Source organism: Mesoplodon bidens, assembly GCF_964165515.1.
Source record: "Mesoplodon bidens genome assembly, chromosome: 2".
Taxonomy (NCBI): domain Eukaryota; kingdom Metazoa; phylum Chordata; class Mammalia; order Artiodactyla; family Ziphiidae; genus Mesoplodon; species Mesoplodon bidens.
In genome coordinates, this window is record NC_138177.1 from 183,030,599 (window position 1) to 183,048,954 (window position 18,356).

General features: G+C 42.1%; 1 protein-coding gene across 5 annotated transcripts in view; it reads left to right on the plus strand.

Annotated features, from left to right (window-relative positions):
• NPHP4 (nephrocystin 4) overlaps positions 1 to 18,356 on the plus strand; it is a 136,157-nt gene that overhangs the window by 63,132 nt on the left and 54,669 nt on the right. For all 5 annotated transcript variants that reach the window (XM_081223486.1, XM_081223484.1, XM_081223485.1 and 2 more), the window contains exon 12: positions 6,972 to 7,110. In XM_081223486.1, the coding sequence (XP_081079612.1) occupies positions 6,972 to 7,110 (139 nt within the window). The remainder of the gene's footprint in view (positions 1 to 6,971; positions 7,111 to 18,356) is intronic.

Below are 18,356 nucleotides of genomic sequence, written 5' to 3' on the forward strand. Positions count from 1 at the left end.
GGGGAGCAGAGACCTGGGGGCCACAGACACCGTGTGACACCACTGCTCTGGCTGATGTCCCAAGTCCTTCCTGACACTGCTAATGGGTTGTGACAGCGTTTTTGCCTGGGTGTGTTGTTTGATTCTTCTGCTGACATTCCTGAAATATACCCATCCTGTCTCAGCAGCACAAACAGGAGGCTTTTAGGACTCAATTGTCTAAATTTTCTTAGGTAAAGGACCAGACCTGTTATTTCAGTATGTCATCCGTGTGCTGAGTCTAGTGACAAACATTATTTTCCGTGTTATTATTTATGGTTTGGATTATGCTTTGGGAACCTGAATAAGGGAGCAGTTGATTGTGCAGCTTTCCTTATTATAAGCAATGTCCCTCATTATGGGGCCACATTTTGCTTCATTCCCACATGGTCTGGTTTGAGCCCTTATTATAAAATTGCCATTAGAAATCCTGAAGCCATTGCCATTTTCTCATTCTCATTCTCTCTCTCTCTCTGTGTATGTATGTATGTAAATAAATCCTTATTCTGTTTAATTTTAGCCTTGTCATGCCACTACATTTCCTTTGCTTTTTTTTAAGTGTGTAAACTATATTGGAGCCTAAGTGTTGTGAAGGTTTGACTATCTTAAGGACACAAATATATTAAATACCATCATTTTTCATGAGGAATGTCACTTCTCATCAGGGTTTCTCAACCTCAGCGCTATTAGCGTTTGGGGCCAGGTAATTCTTTGCTGTGGGTCTGTCCCGGGCACTGGAAGGTGTCGAGCAGCATCCCTGGCCTCTTCCCACTAGATGCCAGTAGCATCCCCCCAGTGATGACAGCCTGAATGTCTGCAGACATAGCTGAACTTGTTCCTCTGGGGGCAAAATCGCCCCCAGTTGAGGACCACTACTCTAAACAGATAGAATTAGCTAAACTAGTGAATTACCCCTGGCCACAAAGTTGATTCGCTCCCCTGCTCTCTAAAAGTGCTACTCTGCTTCTGCCTGCGTTTCTCATCTCATGGAGCAGTGCCAGCAGCTACCGAGTCACAGGGGTGGGAACCTAGGTAAGCCTGGTCTCTGCCTGTGCACCCGTCAGATCTTCATCTTGTTTGTTCGTTCCGTGACTTTTTATTGAACACCTGTATCTGCTCCGGGAAAACTATCTCTAATCCCATGGAACTTACAGTTGAGTAGGAGTGGCAGATGTTAAAGAAGAAAAATACATGCTAGGGGCTTCCCTGGTGGCGCAGTGGTTGAGAGTCCGCCTGCCGATGCAGGGGACACGGGTTCATGCCCCGGTCCAGGAAGATCCCACATGCCACGGAGCGGCTGGACCCGTGAGCCATGGCTGCTGAGCCTGCACGTCCGGAGCCTGTGCTCCGCAACGGGAGAGGCCACAACAGTGAGAGGCCCGTGTATCGCAAAAAAAAAAACAAAACGAAAAAAACAAAAAAAAAACCATGCTATACACATCCTATAATTTTTTACTAAGTAAATTTTGCGGTTTATGTGATTATGATTATTTGCTGTGAAGGTAAGTAGTGTGTTATGATTATGTTTTCCTTCTTAAACAACTCCTGTATTCTTTCCTTGAGCAAATAATTGTCTTTAAAAAAATTAATATCTCCAGAGGCAGCCTCTTTCAACTCTTAGCTGTGACATATGATATTTACTTTGTTTTCTAAATATTATGCTTCTACTGTTATTTCTTAGTATATCAATTTTGGAAATTGTATATTGTCTTACAGTAATGATAGATGGGAACTTTAGCTCTTTTATACACTCCTGCACTTAAAAAACAACCCCACTTCTGTCTCCCCACTGCTTGGCCTTGCATTCAGGTACCATTGCCAGAGGTGTGCAGCACAGTGGGGTCTGGCCAGAGGATTGGAAGGGGAGCCCCAGGAAACTGGAAAGAACTAGGGGGATCTGGAGAGGGAGGAGCTTGGAAAGTACCCCATAAAGTTGTTTAAGAAATGCTGAGCTAACCCCCAGCTTCACGTGCCTGAATCTGACCCTACACAGCATATCGCAGACTTTGAGAACTGGACTGTGGATGGAGTTGCCTGCTGGGTGGACTCCATGCAGGAGAGGCCTGAGTATCACTGTACAGGCTTTGAAAATGGAACTGGTGTTGAAACCACCACCCACAGGAGGCTGGTTGGAAACTGGGGCTTGAACCCAACTGGGTGGATTCCTGACTAAACAAAAATATCAACATTCTCCATAGGATTTAAACGAGACTCATAATCTTATAATGTGATATTCAAAATGTCCATGATACAATCTAAACTTAATTGACAAAGAACGAGGAAAATCTCAACTCGTAAGGGAAAGACATTCAACAGACAGCAATCAATACTGAGGTGACACAAATGTTGGAATTATCAGACAGAGCCTTTAAAGCAGGCATTATAAAAATGCTCCAGTAAATCAGAGTGAACACTTTTGAAACAAAGGGAAAGATAGAAAGTCTCAGCAAAGAGATGGAAGATAAAGAAGAAGCAAATGGAAATTTTAGAACTGAAAAATAAAATTGCCAAAGTAAAGTATTCGCTAGGTGGACTCAATAGCAGAATGGGGATGACAGAAGAAACAGTCAGTGAACTTGAAGGTAAATCAATAGAATTTATCCAGTTTGAACCACAGAGAGAAAAGTGATTGGAAGACAGTGGACGAAGCCTCAGGGACGTGTGGGGCAGGACCACAAAGGCTAACACCTGTGTCATCAGAGTCCCAGTAGAAGAGAAAGGGTTCTGTGCAGAAAAAACATTTGAAGACACAGTGACTGAAAACTCCTCTAATTTGGCAAAAGACTTAAACCTACAGATTGAAGAGGTTCAGTGAACCCAGAGATAAATGCAAAGAAATCCACAACCAGACACATCATAATCAAACTGCTAAAAAATAAAGACAAAGTCTTGAAAATAGCCATAGAAAAATGATGTATTACTTACACAGAGACAATAATTTGAATATCTGTAGGTTCCTTAGCAGAAATCATGGGGGCCAGAAGGAAATGGAGCAACATTTTAAAAGCAGTAACAGAAAGACACCAGAACTCAAAATTCTATTTCAGCAAAAGTCCTGCAGGAATGAAGGTGAGATAAAGACATTCTCAGATGAACTAAAACTAAGAGAATTCATTGGCAGGAGACATGCTCTAAGAGAATTGCTAAAGGAATTTCTTCAGACAGAAGAGAAATGATACCAGATGAAAACTTGGTACATCAGGAATGAAGGAAGAGCATCAAAAATGATAACTATAATATAGTATTCTCCTCCTTTTGAGTTCTTTAAAATATGTTTGATGGTTGAAGCAAAAAGTATAGCAGTGTCTGAGAGGATTTTTAAAGTATGTAGGTATAATAGGTAAGACAGCTATAATACAAAGGGGGCGGGTAAAGAGACCTGTAGGGTGATAAGCTTTCTACATTCCACTTGTGGTAATAAAATATAGATTTTGAGTAGATTGTGAAAAGTTAAATATTTACATTGTAAACCCTAGAGCAGTCACTAAAAATAGGATACAAAGAGACAGTGAGAAACCCAATAGATAGATAAAATGGAATAATTCAAAATAAGGCAAGAAAAGGGAAACAGGAATGAAAAACAGAGGGAACAAATCATAATAAAATGATAGTTCTGAATCCAGACACACCAATAATTACATGACATGTAAATAGTCTGAACACACCAACTCCAAGACAGAAGTTGTCAGGTGGCATAAAAACTCAAGGTCCAACTGTATGCTGTTTACCAGGAACTCAGTTCAAATACAATGATGTGGTAGGTCAAAAGTAAGAGGATGGAAAACCATTCTGTGCAAACACTATTCAAAAGATAACTGGAGTAGCTATATTAATACCAGACAAAGTAGACTTTGGAGCAAAAGAAATTGCTAGAAATTAAGAGGGATATTACATATGATAAAAGAGTCAATTCACCAAGAAGACATACAATACTAAAAGTGTATGCATCTAACACAGAGCTTCAAAATGCAAAAAACTAATAGCGCAGAAAGAAGAAATAGACAAATTGACAGTTGTAGTTGGATATTTCAACACTCCTCTTGGAGTAAACTATAAATATGTAGATAGAGAATCACCAACATATAGAACTGAACAATATCATTAAGCATCTGGATCTAAATGACCTTTATGGAACGCTCCACTCAACAACAGCAGGATACACATTCTTTTCAAGTGCACATGGAACATTCACCAAGATAGACCATATCCTGGATCATAAAACAAACTTTAATTTTAAAAGAACTGAAATTACACAAGGTATATTCTGCGATCATAATGGAATTAAACTAGAAACCAATAACAAAGATAACATAAAAAATTAGAAACACTTGGAAATTCATACACTTCTAAATAATCTATAAGTCAGAGAGGAAGCCTCAAGAAAATATAGGAGATATGTTGAACTGAACAAAAATGAAAGTACAACATATCAGAATTCATAGGGTGCAGCTAAAGTGTGCTTACATGGAAATTTATAGCGTTAAGTGCTTATATAACAACAGAGAAAAGTCTCAAATCAATAATCTAATCTTCCACTTTTAGAAACTAGAAAAAGAAGAAGAAAATAAACCTAAAGCAAGGCAGAAGAAAGTCAATAATAAAGATAAGAGCAGAAACTAATAAAACTGAAAACAGAAAAACAATAGAGGAAAAACTAGAGAAAGCCAGTGAAATAAAAAACTGATTCTTTGAAAAGCTCAATAAAATTGACAAACCTTTAATAAGACTGAAAGAGTAAAGAAAAGAGAGGACACAAATTACTAATAATAGGAATGAAAGAAGGGATACCACTACAGACCACACAGGTATAAAAAGGATATTAGGGGAATACTATGAACAACTCTATGCCCATAAGCTTGAAAATTTAGATGAGATGGATCAGTTTGTCTTAAACAACAAACTATCGAAACTTACCCAAGATGAACTAGATAATCTGAGTAGTCCTATAACTTTATAGAAGATGAGTTCATGGTTAAAATACTTTTGAAAAAGAACTATCCAGGCCTATTCACTGTAAATTGTCCTAAACATTTTTTCCTTTAAGGAAAAATAACACTGATTTTATACATTCTCTTCCAGAAAGTAAGATAGATAGGAGCAATTCCCAGTTCATGTAACAAGGCCTGCATTACTCTGATATCAAAACCAGAAAAAGGCAGTACAGGAAAAGAAAACTATGGATACATAAGCCTCATGAACTTAGATGCAAAATACTCAACAAAATATTAGCAAATTGGATCCAACAGTATGGAAAAAGAATAATACACCATGACCAAGTTGGGGGTTATCTCAGGAATGCAAGGCTATTTTCTATTTGAAAGTCAAAAATATGTAATTCATCATAGTCACAGCCTAAAGAAGGAAAAACGTATGATCATAACAATTGATGCAGAAGAAGCATTTGACAAAATTCAACGTCCATTTATGACAAAAACTGAGCAAACAGGAATAAAGAGGAACTTCCTCATCTTGATAAGAGTATCTACAAAAATCCTTTAGTTAGCATCACACTTAATGGTGAAAGATTGACTTCTTTTCCCCATAGGTCAGGAGCAAGTGAAGGATGCCCATACATAGTATTCAACATCTTATTCAACATTGTACTGGAAGTTCTAGCCAGTGCAATAAAGCAAGAAAACAAAATTTAAAAGCCATACAGATTGGAAAGGAAGGAACAAATCTTATTTGCAGACAACATGATTTTCTGTGTGGAAAATCTCAAGGGATTTACCAAAAGCTCCTAGAATAAACAAGTTTAGGGAGATTGCAGGATACAACAGGAGGTCAAGATAGAAAAATCAATCACATGTCTTTACACTAACAACAGTTGGAAAGCAAAATCTAAAAAACAGCATTATTTACAAAAGCTGAGTCAAAGAAGACCTAAATAAATGGAGAGACATCTTTATGGATTGGAAGACTGTTTCCACATAGTAAAGATATAAATTCTCCCCAAATTGACCTATAGGTCTAATGCAATTTCAATCAAAATCCTTACATGATTTTTTTGTATATATAGACAAGCTGATTCTAAAGTTTATACAGAAAAGCAAAGGAATTAGAAAGAGTCAAAAGAATTTTGAAAAGAACAATAAAGTTGGAGGATTCATACTACACAATTTCAAGACTTTCATTAAAGCTACAGTAATCACGATAAAGTGCTGTTGGTAAAGGCATTGACCCATAGATGAATGGAATGGAATAGAGTCCAGAAGCAAGTCACAGTTTAGCAGTTTCCTGTAAAATTAAATATACACATACCATATGACCCAGCAATCCTACTCGTAGAGAAGTGAACCTTATGGGAATGAAAACTTATGTCACACAGAAATACGTATACCAGTGTTCCTAGCAGCTCTATTTATAACCACTCAAGCTGGAAACAGCCCGAATGTTTCTAAATGGGTGAATGGATAAGTACACTGGGGTGCATCGTACAATAGAAAACTCCTCGGCAACAAAAAGGAACGGGCTGTGGGTACACACTACGGCCCGGGAGAGTCTCATCAGTACCGCAGGGAGTGAAAGAAGCCAGTCTCAAAGGTTGTATAGCATGTGATCCCATTTATATGACAGAAGAGAGGGGTAGATTGCGGGGTTGGGTGTTGGCGGGACGGTGTACAAGGAGGCAGTGAGGGAATGTTTTGGGTGGTGGGGCTGTTCTGTACCCTGGCTGTGGTGGTGGTTACATGTGTTAAAACTCAAAGAACTATACACCAAAAGGGAAACAGTCAACATAACATAGGTTAATTAAAAAATGCATTCGAAACTGGAGCAGCGATGTTGTGATTTCTGCTTGGGTGAGGGTGTTCTTGTGATGGTGGTCTCCTGGGGCTCTGATTCCCATTGATCATCTTAGGGCCGGGCGAACGGTTCCTGGTTGAGCTGTTCTGACCGAAGGGTGCTGATGAAGGGAGCGTGGCCGTCACCGCTCTTGTTGTGGTCGATCGTAGGTGAAGCAGGTGGAGTCGGGGACAGTCCAGTTCCAGTACTCAGTGAGCCCTGAAGGACACCCGGACACGCCCGTGGAGCACGCCATTCGCCCCAAGGCAGAGCAGCGGCCTTCCAGGAAGCCACCCACCTCCCCTTCAGGTAGGTGTGTGTAGAGAGCTGAGTCTTCCAGCTCACGGCACAGCTCCATCTGTGCCCAGTACAGCCACGTTTATCAGATACTTACTGCAGATTGCTTGAATTTGAATCCGTTGGTTGCGTTGTTGCCGAATACAGAGGTGTAGAACTGGGCAGTGATGAAGCGTGGCCCAGCACTTTGGGCTTCAGCCACGAGTCAGCTCTGTTGCTTGCAGCTCCCTGACCGAGGGCCTGGGAAGGTCTGTGGGTGACCCTTAAAGGGACACATCATGTGGGTGCCCTGCAGATGCAGGGCTCAAGAATCGGAGGCTGGCTGAAAGCCAAGGGCTGCCAGCTTTACTTTGCACTTTGATGGAGCCATGAGTTCGCTGTGTTTAAAAAGTGCTTCCTACTCCCTCGGAGCACAGTCTGAGGGTGGGGAGGCCATGACCTCAGGGCATGGCTTTAAGAAAGGGATCGAGGGCTGTCAGCAGAGTGATGCCCTTCCTGTGGGTGGTGGCGTCCCCACGTGTGACCACGGCTGTCAGCTTTGCATCGGCTACACCACACCTTCTGCTGAGGCCGGTACCTTGTGTTCAGGGCCTCTTAGTTTATTCCCAAGGACAGGCAGCTAGTGTCCTGGTGGGGAATCCCACCTGTGGCGGGAAGAGGAGGAGTTTAGGAGGAGAGTTGAAAGAGCATTGAGCCCTTGGCTCTCGGCTTCTAGGGGTCTCGCTGGCTGAAAGAATGTTCTGGATCATGGCCAGTTAGGCTCTTAGAAAGTCAGAAAGGTAGGGAATGAACAAAAGTGTAAGCTGTAGAGGCGAGCTTAGTGTCCATCCATCCTCCAACCAGATGGATTTCCTCTGATGGACACTGCTCGGTGTCCATGGAGGGCTGGGCAGTGTCTCTTGGGCAGCAGGTCCTGGGTGCTGGTGCAAAGGCACCAGTGAGTCTGTCATTTGGGAGTAGTTTTTTATGAGTTGAGATTCTAGTTTTTGGAAACTGGTCTTGTTGAATTTACTGGTTTATCTTTAAAATATTTATTTGGTTGCACTGGGTTTTAGGTGCAGCAGGCAGGCTCCTTAGTTGCAGCTCTCGGGCTCCTTAGTTGTGGCGTGAGAACTCTTAGTTGCGGCACGCATGTGGGATCTAGTTCCCTGACCAGGGATCGATCCCAGGCCCCCTGCATTGGGAGCATGGAGTCTTAACCAGTGGACCACCAGGGAAGTAAGTCCCAGTCTTGCTGAATTTAATCTTACAGTTGGTGGAAGCAGCACACTTGTTTCTCTGGCCTAGAGCTTGATGTACTGGCCTCCACCTTTGTGACCTTCCAGGATTTTCCGAGAGATTTAAAAATATTCAGGTACCAAACCCTAATAGTTGATTGCTTCGGGACAAAGCACATTATTCAGTATTTTCCTTCTTCCCCGAAAGGCAGTACATTTGATGGTTTTAATTGTTCTGTTCTTTCTAGTTTTGAATATTGTGCTTATCAGACTGTTCTCAGGATTGCTGTTTACCACCAGTGTGTACATTAATAATCTCATCTTATATAAATGGTACTGGAGTGTGCAGCAGCACTTGCACTTGAGGAATTGCCAGGATATCTGCTAGAATCCCTTGCGGTGGTGGGTGGTAGGCGTGTGTTTTCCATCAGAGTCCGCTTAGAATAAATTTCCAATTTTATTTGATGAAGTTGAATGCATGGAAAGCATAGAATATATAGTTAAAAATATGAAAGAGTCAAATTTATTCCTAACCGGTTCCTTTCTTTAAATCTACTGTCTTCCCTTCTTTGACATATGTTCGTAGTTACATTCGAAAAATAAAACAAGTTCCAACCTCTAAGAAATGTAAGGATGAAAGATAGTATCCCAGATTATAAAAATATGTATATTTTGTGATTAGGTATACATACGACTACTCTGGTTTTTGATTAGGTAACTCAAAAGGACAGTAGTGACATGTAATAAACCCAGTTTAAAGTAATAAATACAGTTTACCCCGGTCCTTAGAAATGTCTGAATAGATCATTTTCTTAGAGAAGAAACCCATACAGCTATCGTTAAGGGAAGAGTATAATTACCTTTTATGGAAAGGAAATTTCCGGTGTTGAATTTTGATGTAGTCATGGCGCTGGAAACAGCATCTAGTCTATTCTAATTGTCACCCAGGGCGGTTGACCCTGTTGGCTTCTCCGGCCCGACCTACTGTCAGTGTGGCTGTGGACTTTGGGTTTGCTCCCCCAGCTGCCCTGTCTGTTCTCATGGGGGCCTTAGAGGAGATTTAAAGCCTAGTCTGCCGCTGCCTCTGTTTCCCAGAATTGTCCTTTAACTGATGTTTTGCTTGGGGTTCACGGAACGTCTTGGATCTCTGGGTTCTTTAAATCACAGTTGGAACAGTTTTGATCATTCCTTCTTCTGGCCTCCTCTCTCTTCTCCCTTGGGGCCCCCAATTACGCATGTATCAGGCAGCGAGCCTCACTTCTATTTGTGGTCTTGTCTCTCTGTGTCCCGTCCTAGATCATTCCTATTGCTGCACCTTCAGGTTCACTCATCTTTTCTTCTGCAGTGTCTGATCTGCCATGAATCCCATCCAGTGTCGTTTTCATCACAGATACTGTAGTTTTCATCTCCAGAAGTTCTCTCAGGGTCTTTTTTTGTCTTCCATGTTCAGTGTTTCCTGTTGCTTCTTGAACATGGGAAATACCTGTACAACCACTGACAAGCTTATGCTTTAGTCTTCCTCTCCAAAGAAGGCAGAGGTAGGTAGACCTCTTAGACCTGCCCAGCAGTTAATGTTCCAGTATTTTATCCTATTTGAAATGACCCAGATAGTGACCCAGATAGTGAGTGAATTCTCATTTTAACTTGGTTTAGTTTCAAGTTACCCAAATCTGGAGATAATGTTACAGAGTTTGTCCCTACTTTAATATCTTTGTTTGCCAATTCTAATACCTTGGTCAGTTCTGGATTAGTTTTGGTTGATTGATTTTTGTCCTAATTTGGGTTGTATTTTCCTGCTTCTTTATATTCATAATTTTTTTTTTTTTACTGGATTCCAGGTATTGTGAGTTTTCTCATTTTGGGGACTGAATATTTTTGTAGTTGATAAATACTCTTGAGCTTTGGAAACGGTTTGGTCATTTTGGGTCTTGCCCTTAAGATTTGTTAGATGGGACCAGATCAGCATTTAGTTTAGGGCTAATTATTCCTCACTAGGTGACAAGACACCTTTTGTTACTCTGCCTGATGTCCCTGAATTATGAGGTTTACCAGTCTGTGAGAACGGCTTCTTTCTGGCCTCGGGTGAGCCCTGGGTACTGGTCCTTCTAATTTTTCGGGTGGTTCTTTGCCCATCCTTGGGTAGTTTCCTCATCAGTGATCTACTAAATCCTAGAGGGACCCTCTAAGTGGCTGGAACTCCTTCTCTGTGCACCCTTCCTGTCTGTGTTCAGCCCTGCAAACTCCAGCTTCCTTGGTCTCCTTGGACTCTCAGCTTGGTCTTCAGATCAGGGCCCCACTGTGCACTGTCTGGGTTCCCCTCCCTGCACTGCAGTCTGCAGAATCACTCAACACTGTGACGTGAGGACAATTGGAGGGTTTACTTCTTTTGTTTCCAGTTCCTCAGGATCCTTTCCTGCCTGAATTCCAGTGACTTAAAGACTTGTTTTATATATTCTGTTAAAAAATTTTTGTTTCAGATGGGAGGGAAAATCTGGTCAGAAGTAGCAGGCTTTGCCTGCTGTTAATGGCTTCTAGGCTACTGAAATCATCCACCCCAGGGCTGATCGTCCAGTGGTTTTGAAAGTTTTCCCGGCTGCTCTGTGCTGCGTGTGATTCACTAAACATGTCGTCGTTTCATGACTTTGAGTCTTGGCTCATGCCCTGTGCCTAGAAAGCATCTCCCTTGTGTACTGTGTTTATTTTCTTTTAAGATATATTCTTTTTGTTAAATTAAAAAATTACATATTCAAGAATAGCCAAGGCAGTTTTGAAGAAGAGAGGCTTCCCCTTTCTTGACTTGCAAGCTTAACAGCAAAATTATAGTAACTAGCACAGTATGACGTTGGTACAGACATAGATCAACAGATAACAAGACAAAGTAAAAAGCGTGATGTGTGACAAATTACAGACAAGGAGCATGTTACTTTCCTACTGTTGTTATAACAAATTATCATAAGCTTAGTTGCTTAAAATAGCATGAAGTTAGTATCGTCCGGTTCTGGAGATCAGCAGTCCAAAGGTGTCACAGGCTGAAGTCGAGGTCTCTGGGCTGTGCCCCTGCGGAGGCCGTGGGAGAGGATCTGCCTCATCGCCTTTGCTGGCTCCCAGGGCCCAGCGGCACCTTTGGCCCCGTCCTCCATCTTCAGAGGCAGATTCAGAATAGCATTTGCACGTCTCTCTTGGACCCTGATTAATCACTCCTGCCTCTCTTTCACTCATAAGGACTGTTGTGGTTACACTGGGCCCCCTCCACCATCCAGGACAATCTCCGTGTCTCCAGGCCAGCTGATTAGCAACCTTAATTCCATCTGCCACCTTGGTTCCCTTGGTGGCGTTAATGCAGCGTATTCACAGGTTGTGGGGATTAGGATGTGGGCACTTGGTGGGGCGGTGGGCAGCATTATTCTGTCTGCCGCAAGAGTAAGGGCGGACCAGTCAGTTAACAGCGCTGGACTGGCTGTCCAGGTGGAAAATGGAAAATCAGATCCCAATTTCATGTTGTGTATACAAATTCTGGATGGATTACAAAACAGAACTGTAGAAATTTTAGAATCAGAAGATTAGAAAGAAGAAAGATGATAGAAAGAGCTGTTCTGAATCAATAAGGAGTGGTCCATAACAGGACAGAAAAATGGGCAAAGGGATGTGAGGAGAGAATTCACAGAGGAGAAACCAGAACAACCAATCAGCATATGCAAAAGTACTCAGTTTCACTAGCAATCAGAGAAATGCAAATTAAAATGAGAAATCACTTCATGCCCCTCGTGTTGGAAAAATGTGGCCGGCTAATAGCATGTAGGTTGAAGAGGATTTGGGAAGCGAGGAATTCCCACCACCCAGGGAGGAATGCAGGATGTACGACCACTTTGAAGAGCAATTTTGTAGTGTTTAGTTAATACCCTACAGCTGGGAAATGCCATTTCCAGACGCCCACTGCAGAGAGGAACTAGTTCTTATGACACGGGGCCTGTGTTTAGTGGCTGAAGCGTGGGAACGACCTGCCTGCGCCTCAGTCGGGGGCTGGCTGAACGAGCTGATTTATTTGGACCATGGGTGCTATACAGCAGTGAAAATGCCAAGATAGGGCTCTGCATAAAATGGATGGATTAAAGGCCTACATATGAAAAACAAAACTTGAGGAGTCTTAGAAAAAAATTTGGAGAATATTTTTATGACCTTGAGGTTAGGAAGGCTTCCTTAAACAAGATAGACAAAGCACAAACCAAAAAGAGAAGACTGAGAAACGTGATAATGTTAACATGTAAAACTTTTCTATGAGAGAAGACTCCATAAACAAAGTTAAAAGACAAGCCTCAGGACTGGGCTTCCCTGGTGGCGCAGTGGTTAAGAATCCGCCTGCCAATGCAGGGGACACGGGTCTGAGCCCTGGTCCAGGAAGATCCCACATGCCACGGAGCAACTAAGCCCGTGCGCCACAACTACTGAGCCTGCGCTCTAGAGTCCACGAGCCACAACTCCTGAGCCCACGCACCACAACTACCGAAGCCCGCATGACTAGAGCCCGTGCTCCACAACAAGAGAAGCCACCGCAATGAGAAGCCCGCGCACCGCAACGAAGAGTAGCCTCCGCTCGCCGCAACTAGAGAAAAGCCCGCGCTGCAGCAATGAAGACCCAACGTAGCCATAAATAAATAAAAATTTACATATATAAAAAAGACAAACATCAGACTAAAAGATACTTGCAATACATAAAACCGTTAAAAAGTAATGGAAAGAATGAGGAGATTAGAAGGAAGACAGATGATAGAAAGAGCTCCTCCTGATCAGTAAGAAGGAGATAAACGACCGACAAGAAAAACGGGCAAAGGCCCTCAGAGGTCGTGGAGAGGGTTAGATGAAAAGAGGTTTGTCAGGGTGCGCAGGCTGCCGGCTCGGGGCAAAGGCTTCACGGTTGCTGTCAGCTGCATTGATCTTGTCGTCCTGCTGGCTGGCAGCACCGGTGGGCAGTGGCCACGTGTTCATACTCCCTTTCAATCACTGGCCCAACTAAATACAGATCCCAAATCTCACTGGAAACAGGGCGACCACCAGGTCAGGAGCAAATGCAGTATTTGCACAGAGCTACTGTTGACCCCAAAGTCCTTGATGGGTACAAACCAGTGCCCGTGTTGCCATCTAGGGAAGTGGGTTCCCGCCGGGCCGGAAAGCTTAGTGTTGGCCCTGCTTCTACCGTTTTATCTTAGCATTCTGAAAGAAAGTAAGGGAGCATTTATTCGGATAGGTTTGCTCAGCGTGCCCTCCCCTTACCCATTCAGCAAACCCTATTGACAGTCTGTGAAGTGCCAGGTACATTTTAAAAAGAGACAGTAAGTGAATAAACCACCAAATATTTAGGTAACAGAAAGAATACTGTCCCACTCTGGTGTGGGGTGTTGACAGCAGGGAAGCTGTGCCTATGTGAGCAGGGAGTATATGGGAATTCTCTGTCCTATCTGCTCAAAGTTGCTGTGAATATAAAACTGCTCTAAAGATAAAGTCCATTAAAGAATAAGACAGAGAATAATATGTGGGGAACTTAGTTATGCCTGTCTTGATTTGATTAACCTGTGTTCAGGATTTATGTTTCTGTTTCCATATTTGAGGTTCATCTGTGGCAGAGGTCAGCAGACTCTAAGGCCAGATAGGAAATATTTTAGGCTTTGTGGGCCAGATGACCTCTGCCACGGCTACTCATCTCTGCTGGTGTTCAGTGAAAGCCATCGAGGATGTGTAAATGAACAGGTATGGATGTGTTCCAATAAAAATTTATTTATAAGCGCAGATCGTGTGCCAAACTTGACCAGTGGGGCATACTTTGCAGATCCTTTTTTTTTTTCTTTTTCTTTTTTTTTTAATGTGTAATAGTCTTTATTGAAACATACCCAAACAGTAGCCAGAGTAATCTCTAATTTTTAATTTTTATTTTATTAAGTCTTTTGAAAATGTAATATATTTAAATGTTCAAAAAATGTTAAAGTGGGAAATAGTAAATAGATGACCCAATTTTCTAATGGGTTGCTGGTCTTTACCAGTTGATAGAAGCTCTTGTTATGTTAAACGAGCCCTTTGTGATAAGGTTGCAAATTTATTTTCTCAATTTGTCTTTTTTCTCTTGACTTTTCTTGTAGTGGTTTTGCCAGGAGTTTACAAAAATTTTCACAGTCATCTTCTTTTTTTAAAAAAATAAATTTATTTATTTATTTTTGGCTGCGTTGGGTCTTTGTTGCTGCGCGCGGGCTTTCTCTAGTTGTGGTGAGTGGGGGCTACTCTTGGTTGCAGTGCACTTCTCGTTGTGGTGGCTTCTCTTGTTGTGGAGCACGGGCTCTAGGCATGTGGGCTTCAGTAGTTGTGGCATGAGGGCTCAGTAGTTGTGGCTCACGGGCTCTAGAGTGCAGGCTCAGTTGTTGTGGCCCACAGGCTTAGTTGCTTCATGGCATGTGGGATCTTCCCGGACCAGGGATTGAACCTGTGTCCCCTGCATTGGCAGGCGGATTCTTAACCACTGTGCCACCAGGGAAGCCCCTCATAGTCATCTTTTTTCAGTCTTCTCTTTTAAAGCGTTAAGAGATCATATTTTAGTTAGAAAGGTCTTCCACATTCCATGGTTATAAATAATTCTCTCAAGTTTTTTTCCTAGTAATTTTAGGGCTTCCTTCTTATATATACATTTAAATCATTGATCCATTTGGAATTTATTCTTGTATAAAATATTAGTTTACATCCAATTTATATTTTTCTAGATGGCTATCCAGTTACTGCAATACTGTTCAATTCTTAATGTTTTCCCCATTGATTTAAGACACCACTCTTATTATTTATTGAATTATTACTTGCATTTGTTTATATTAGTGGGTTCTATTTTTTAAAAACATTTTATTGGAGTATAGTTGATTTACAATACTGAGTTAGTTTTGGGTGTACAGCAAAGTGAATCAGTTATACATATACATATATCCACTTTTTTTTTTTAGATTCTTTTCCTATATAGGCCATTACAGAGTATTGAGTAGAGTTCCTTGTACTCTCCAGCAGGTTCTTATTAGTTATCTATTTTATATATAGATCCTTTCTTTTTTGTTGTCTTTATCAAGTTTTGGTATTATGAGCATGCTAGGTGTGTAAAATGAGTGTTTACTTGGGGTTCTCTAGAGAAGCAGATATACCTACAGTATGGGAAGAGATATATGATGAGAAATTGGATCACACAGTTACGGGGGCTGAGAAGTCCTGTGATCTACTGTCTGCAAGCTGGAACCCAGGAAAGCGGGTGGTGTAATTCAGGCTGAGTCCAAAAGTCTGAGAGCCAGGGCAGCCGGTGGCGTGGATTTCATCTGGGTCTGAAGGCCTGAGAACAGGGGGCCAAGGGCAGGAGACCGATGACCTAGCTCTGCGGTCAGGCAGGAGGGGTCAAGTTCTTCCTTCATCCTCCTTTTTGTTTTATACAGACCCTCAATGGATTCAACGAGGCCTCCATCCCCCGCCCCACCTAACAGCGGGAAGGGCAAACTGCTTTAAAACTGAGTCACCCCTTCAAATTCGAATTTCATGCGGAAACACCCGCACAGACACACCCAGAATAATGTTTAACCAAACATCTGGGCGCCCTGTGATCCAGTCAGGTTGGCACTTAAAATTTTAAGCTTTTTCTGTGTTTGCTACCTTTTCCTGTGCTTTAAAATAGTTTAAACAGAAGGCAGGACCTGTTTCTTGAAGGTCTGATAAAACTTACCTATAAAACCATCAGGAACTTGGTGCCCTTTGAAGGGATGTTTTGACAACCACTTAAATTTCTGTTTATGGTTATTGATCTATTTAGGTTTTCCATCTCATCTTGTGTTACCTTTTGGGATACATATTCTCCAGAAAAATGGTCAATTTCATTTAGTTTACAAAGATGTTGGGCTAAAATTGTATCTAATTTAAAGCTTCTAATTTGTATCATTAAATAGCAAAAATTCAACCAAGTAAATTTTAAAGCTCTAACTGGCTTTATTGACAATTCATGAATCAGGTAGCATCCTATCTACCAAGTAGAAAGGCACTTGGAGGAGCTGAACAAAAAGGAAGACGTTTATAGGCAGAAGGGGGAGGGGGTGAGGAAGGAGGGGGCTACCTCACCTTCCTCTGGGGGATGGAAGGGGTCCACGTGGCTGTTACCTCATTGGTGCCAACCAGAAAATTCCAAACTGGCCAGTTAAGACCACTTTCCTGGGGAATATTGAAACCGCAGTTAGGTTAGGTACTAAGCCATGGTTCGGTGACACTGGATTAGTACAAGTGACAAGTGACTCCATTCTGGGCTGGTTGTTTCTTTTTGAAAGTATCTGTGATTAGGTTCCCTTTCTCATTCCTGATATTTTGGTGAATTTCTCCCTTTCTTGGTCAGGCTTATCCAAGGTTTCTTCACTTCATTATTCTCTTCAAAGAACTAGCTATTGGTTTTACTTATTGGTTCTCCTGTTCTTTGTTTTTGTTTCTAACTGTATCTTTAATTTTAATTAACTTAATGAAAATTTAATTTTATATGCTTTTATCAAGTCCATCCTCTTAATTTTTAAAAAGTTTAAGAAAAGTTGAATGCTTAGCATTTTTTCCATTTATCTGTTTAGGAATAATATCACTTAAGGTTCTGCAGTTTTCTTCTAGGTGCAGCGTGTACTCTCATACGTTTTGATCTTTAGTGTTCTTACTTCCTCAATTGTTGGGTTCAATTTCTGTTTGCTTTTACCTAGAATATAGAAGCGTTTTAACGTATCCCCACGTTAAAAAATACACTAAACTCTTCTTGCCCTTTCACATGGGCCCTTGCCCTCATCCTTAAAGCCCGGCTCAGATGTCTCTTCCCTGCAGAGCCTCCTTTCTGCATCTCCTGACCTTTGTAGCTACTGCTCTTTATTTTATTTTATTTATTATTTATTTTTTATTTGGAAAAAGGAGTTTTATTTTTTAAATTTAACAACTGATTGTGTGGGGGTTTTTTTAACATCTTTATTGGAGTATAATTGCTTTACAGTGGTGTGTTAGTTTCTGCTTTATAACGAAGTGAATCAGTTATACATACACATATGTTCCCATATCTCTTCCCTCTTGTGTCTCCCTCCCTCCCACACTCCCTATCCCACCCCTCTAGGTGGTCACAAAGCACCGAGCTGATCTCCCTGTGCTATGCGGCTGCTTCCCACTAGCTATCTATTTTACATTTGGTAGTGTATATATGTCCATGCCACTCTCTCACTTTGTCCCAGCTTACCCTTCCCCCTCCCCATATCCTCAAGTCCATTCTCTAGTAGGTCTGCGTCTTTATTCCCGTCTTACTCCTTGATTCTTCGTGACCTTTTTTTTTTTCTTTCAGATTCCATATATATGTGTTAGCGTACGGTATTTGTTTTTCTCTTTCTGACTTACTTCACTCTGTGTGACAGACTGCTCTTTACTTTATATCGTCTGTTGTCTGTTTCTTGCTTCTCATTACTGCTTTCGGGGCGTATCAGCCAGGTTTGCCCTGGTAACAGATAATTCCTGAATCTCACTGGTTTAAAACAGAAAGCTTTGTTTCCTGCTCTCAGTCCACGTCCGTGTGGGCTCGTGGCGGCTCTGCTCATTGTGGTCACACATGGCAGTTGTCACCTGAGTATCTCCGGCCGCCCCCCACAGCACAAAAAAAGGCCCAGAAGTGACCCGCCTCCCTCCTCCCAGCTCAGGGGCTAGAGCTGGCGTGTGGCCCCGCCCAGTCTCAGGGGCTGCGCAGCGTCCCAGCGAGGCCCCGGAAGGTGAAGAGGTGCCGATCCCTGGTGTGGGTATTTGTTTGGCATTAGAGACGATCATAGGAGCATCTCACCAGCGGGGACCCTGCTGATCCATCTTTCTGGTGCCCAGAGCATTCAGCACGTGTGGGTAGAGAAATGGGTCACTCAGGACTCTTCCATGATAGAAACTCAACTCACAGTAGTTGAAATGGAGAGGGAACCGATTGGCTCACGTGATGGAAGGCCCTGACGTGAGGCCTGGCTGCGCCCTGGCCCTTGAGCGATGTGGTGAAGA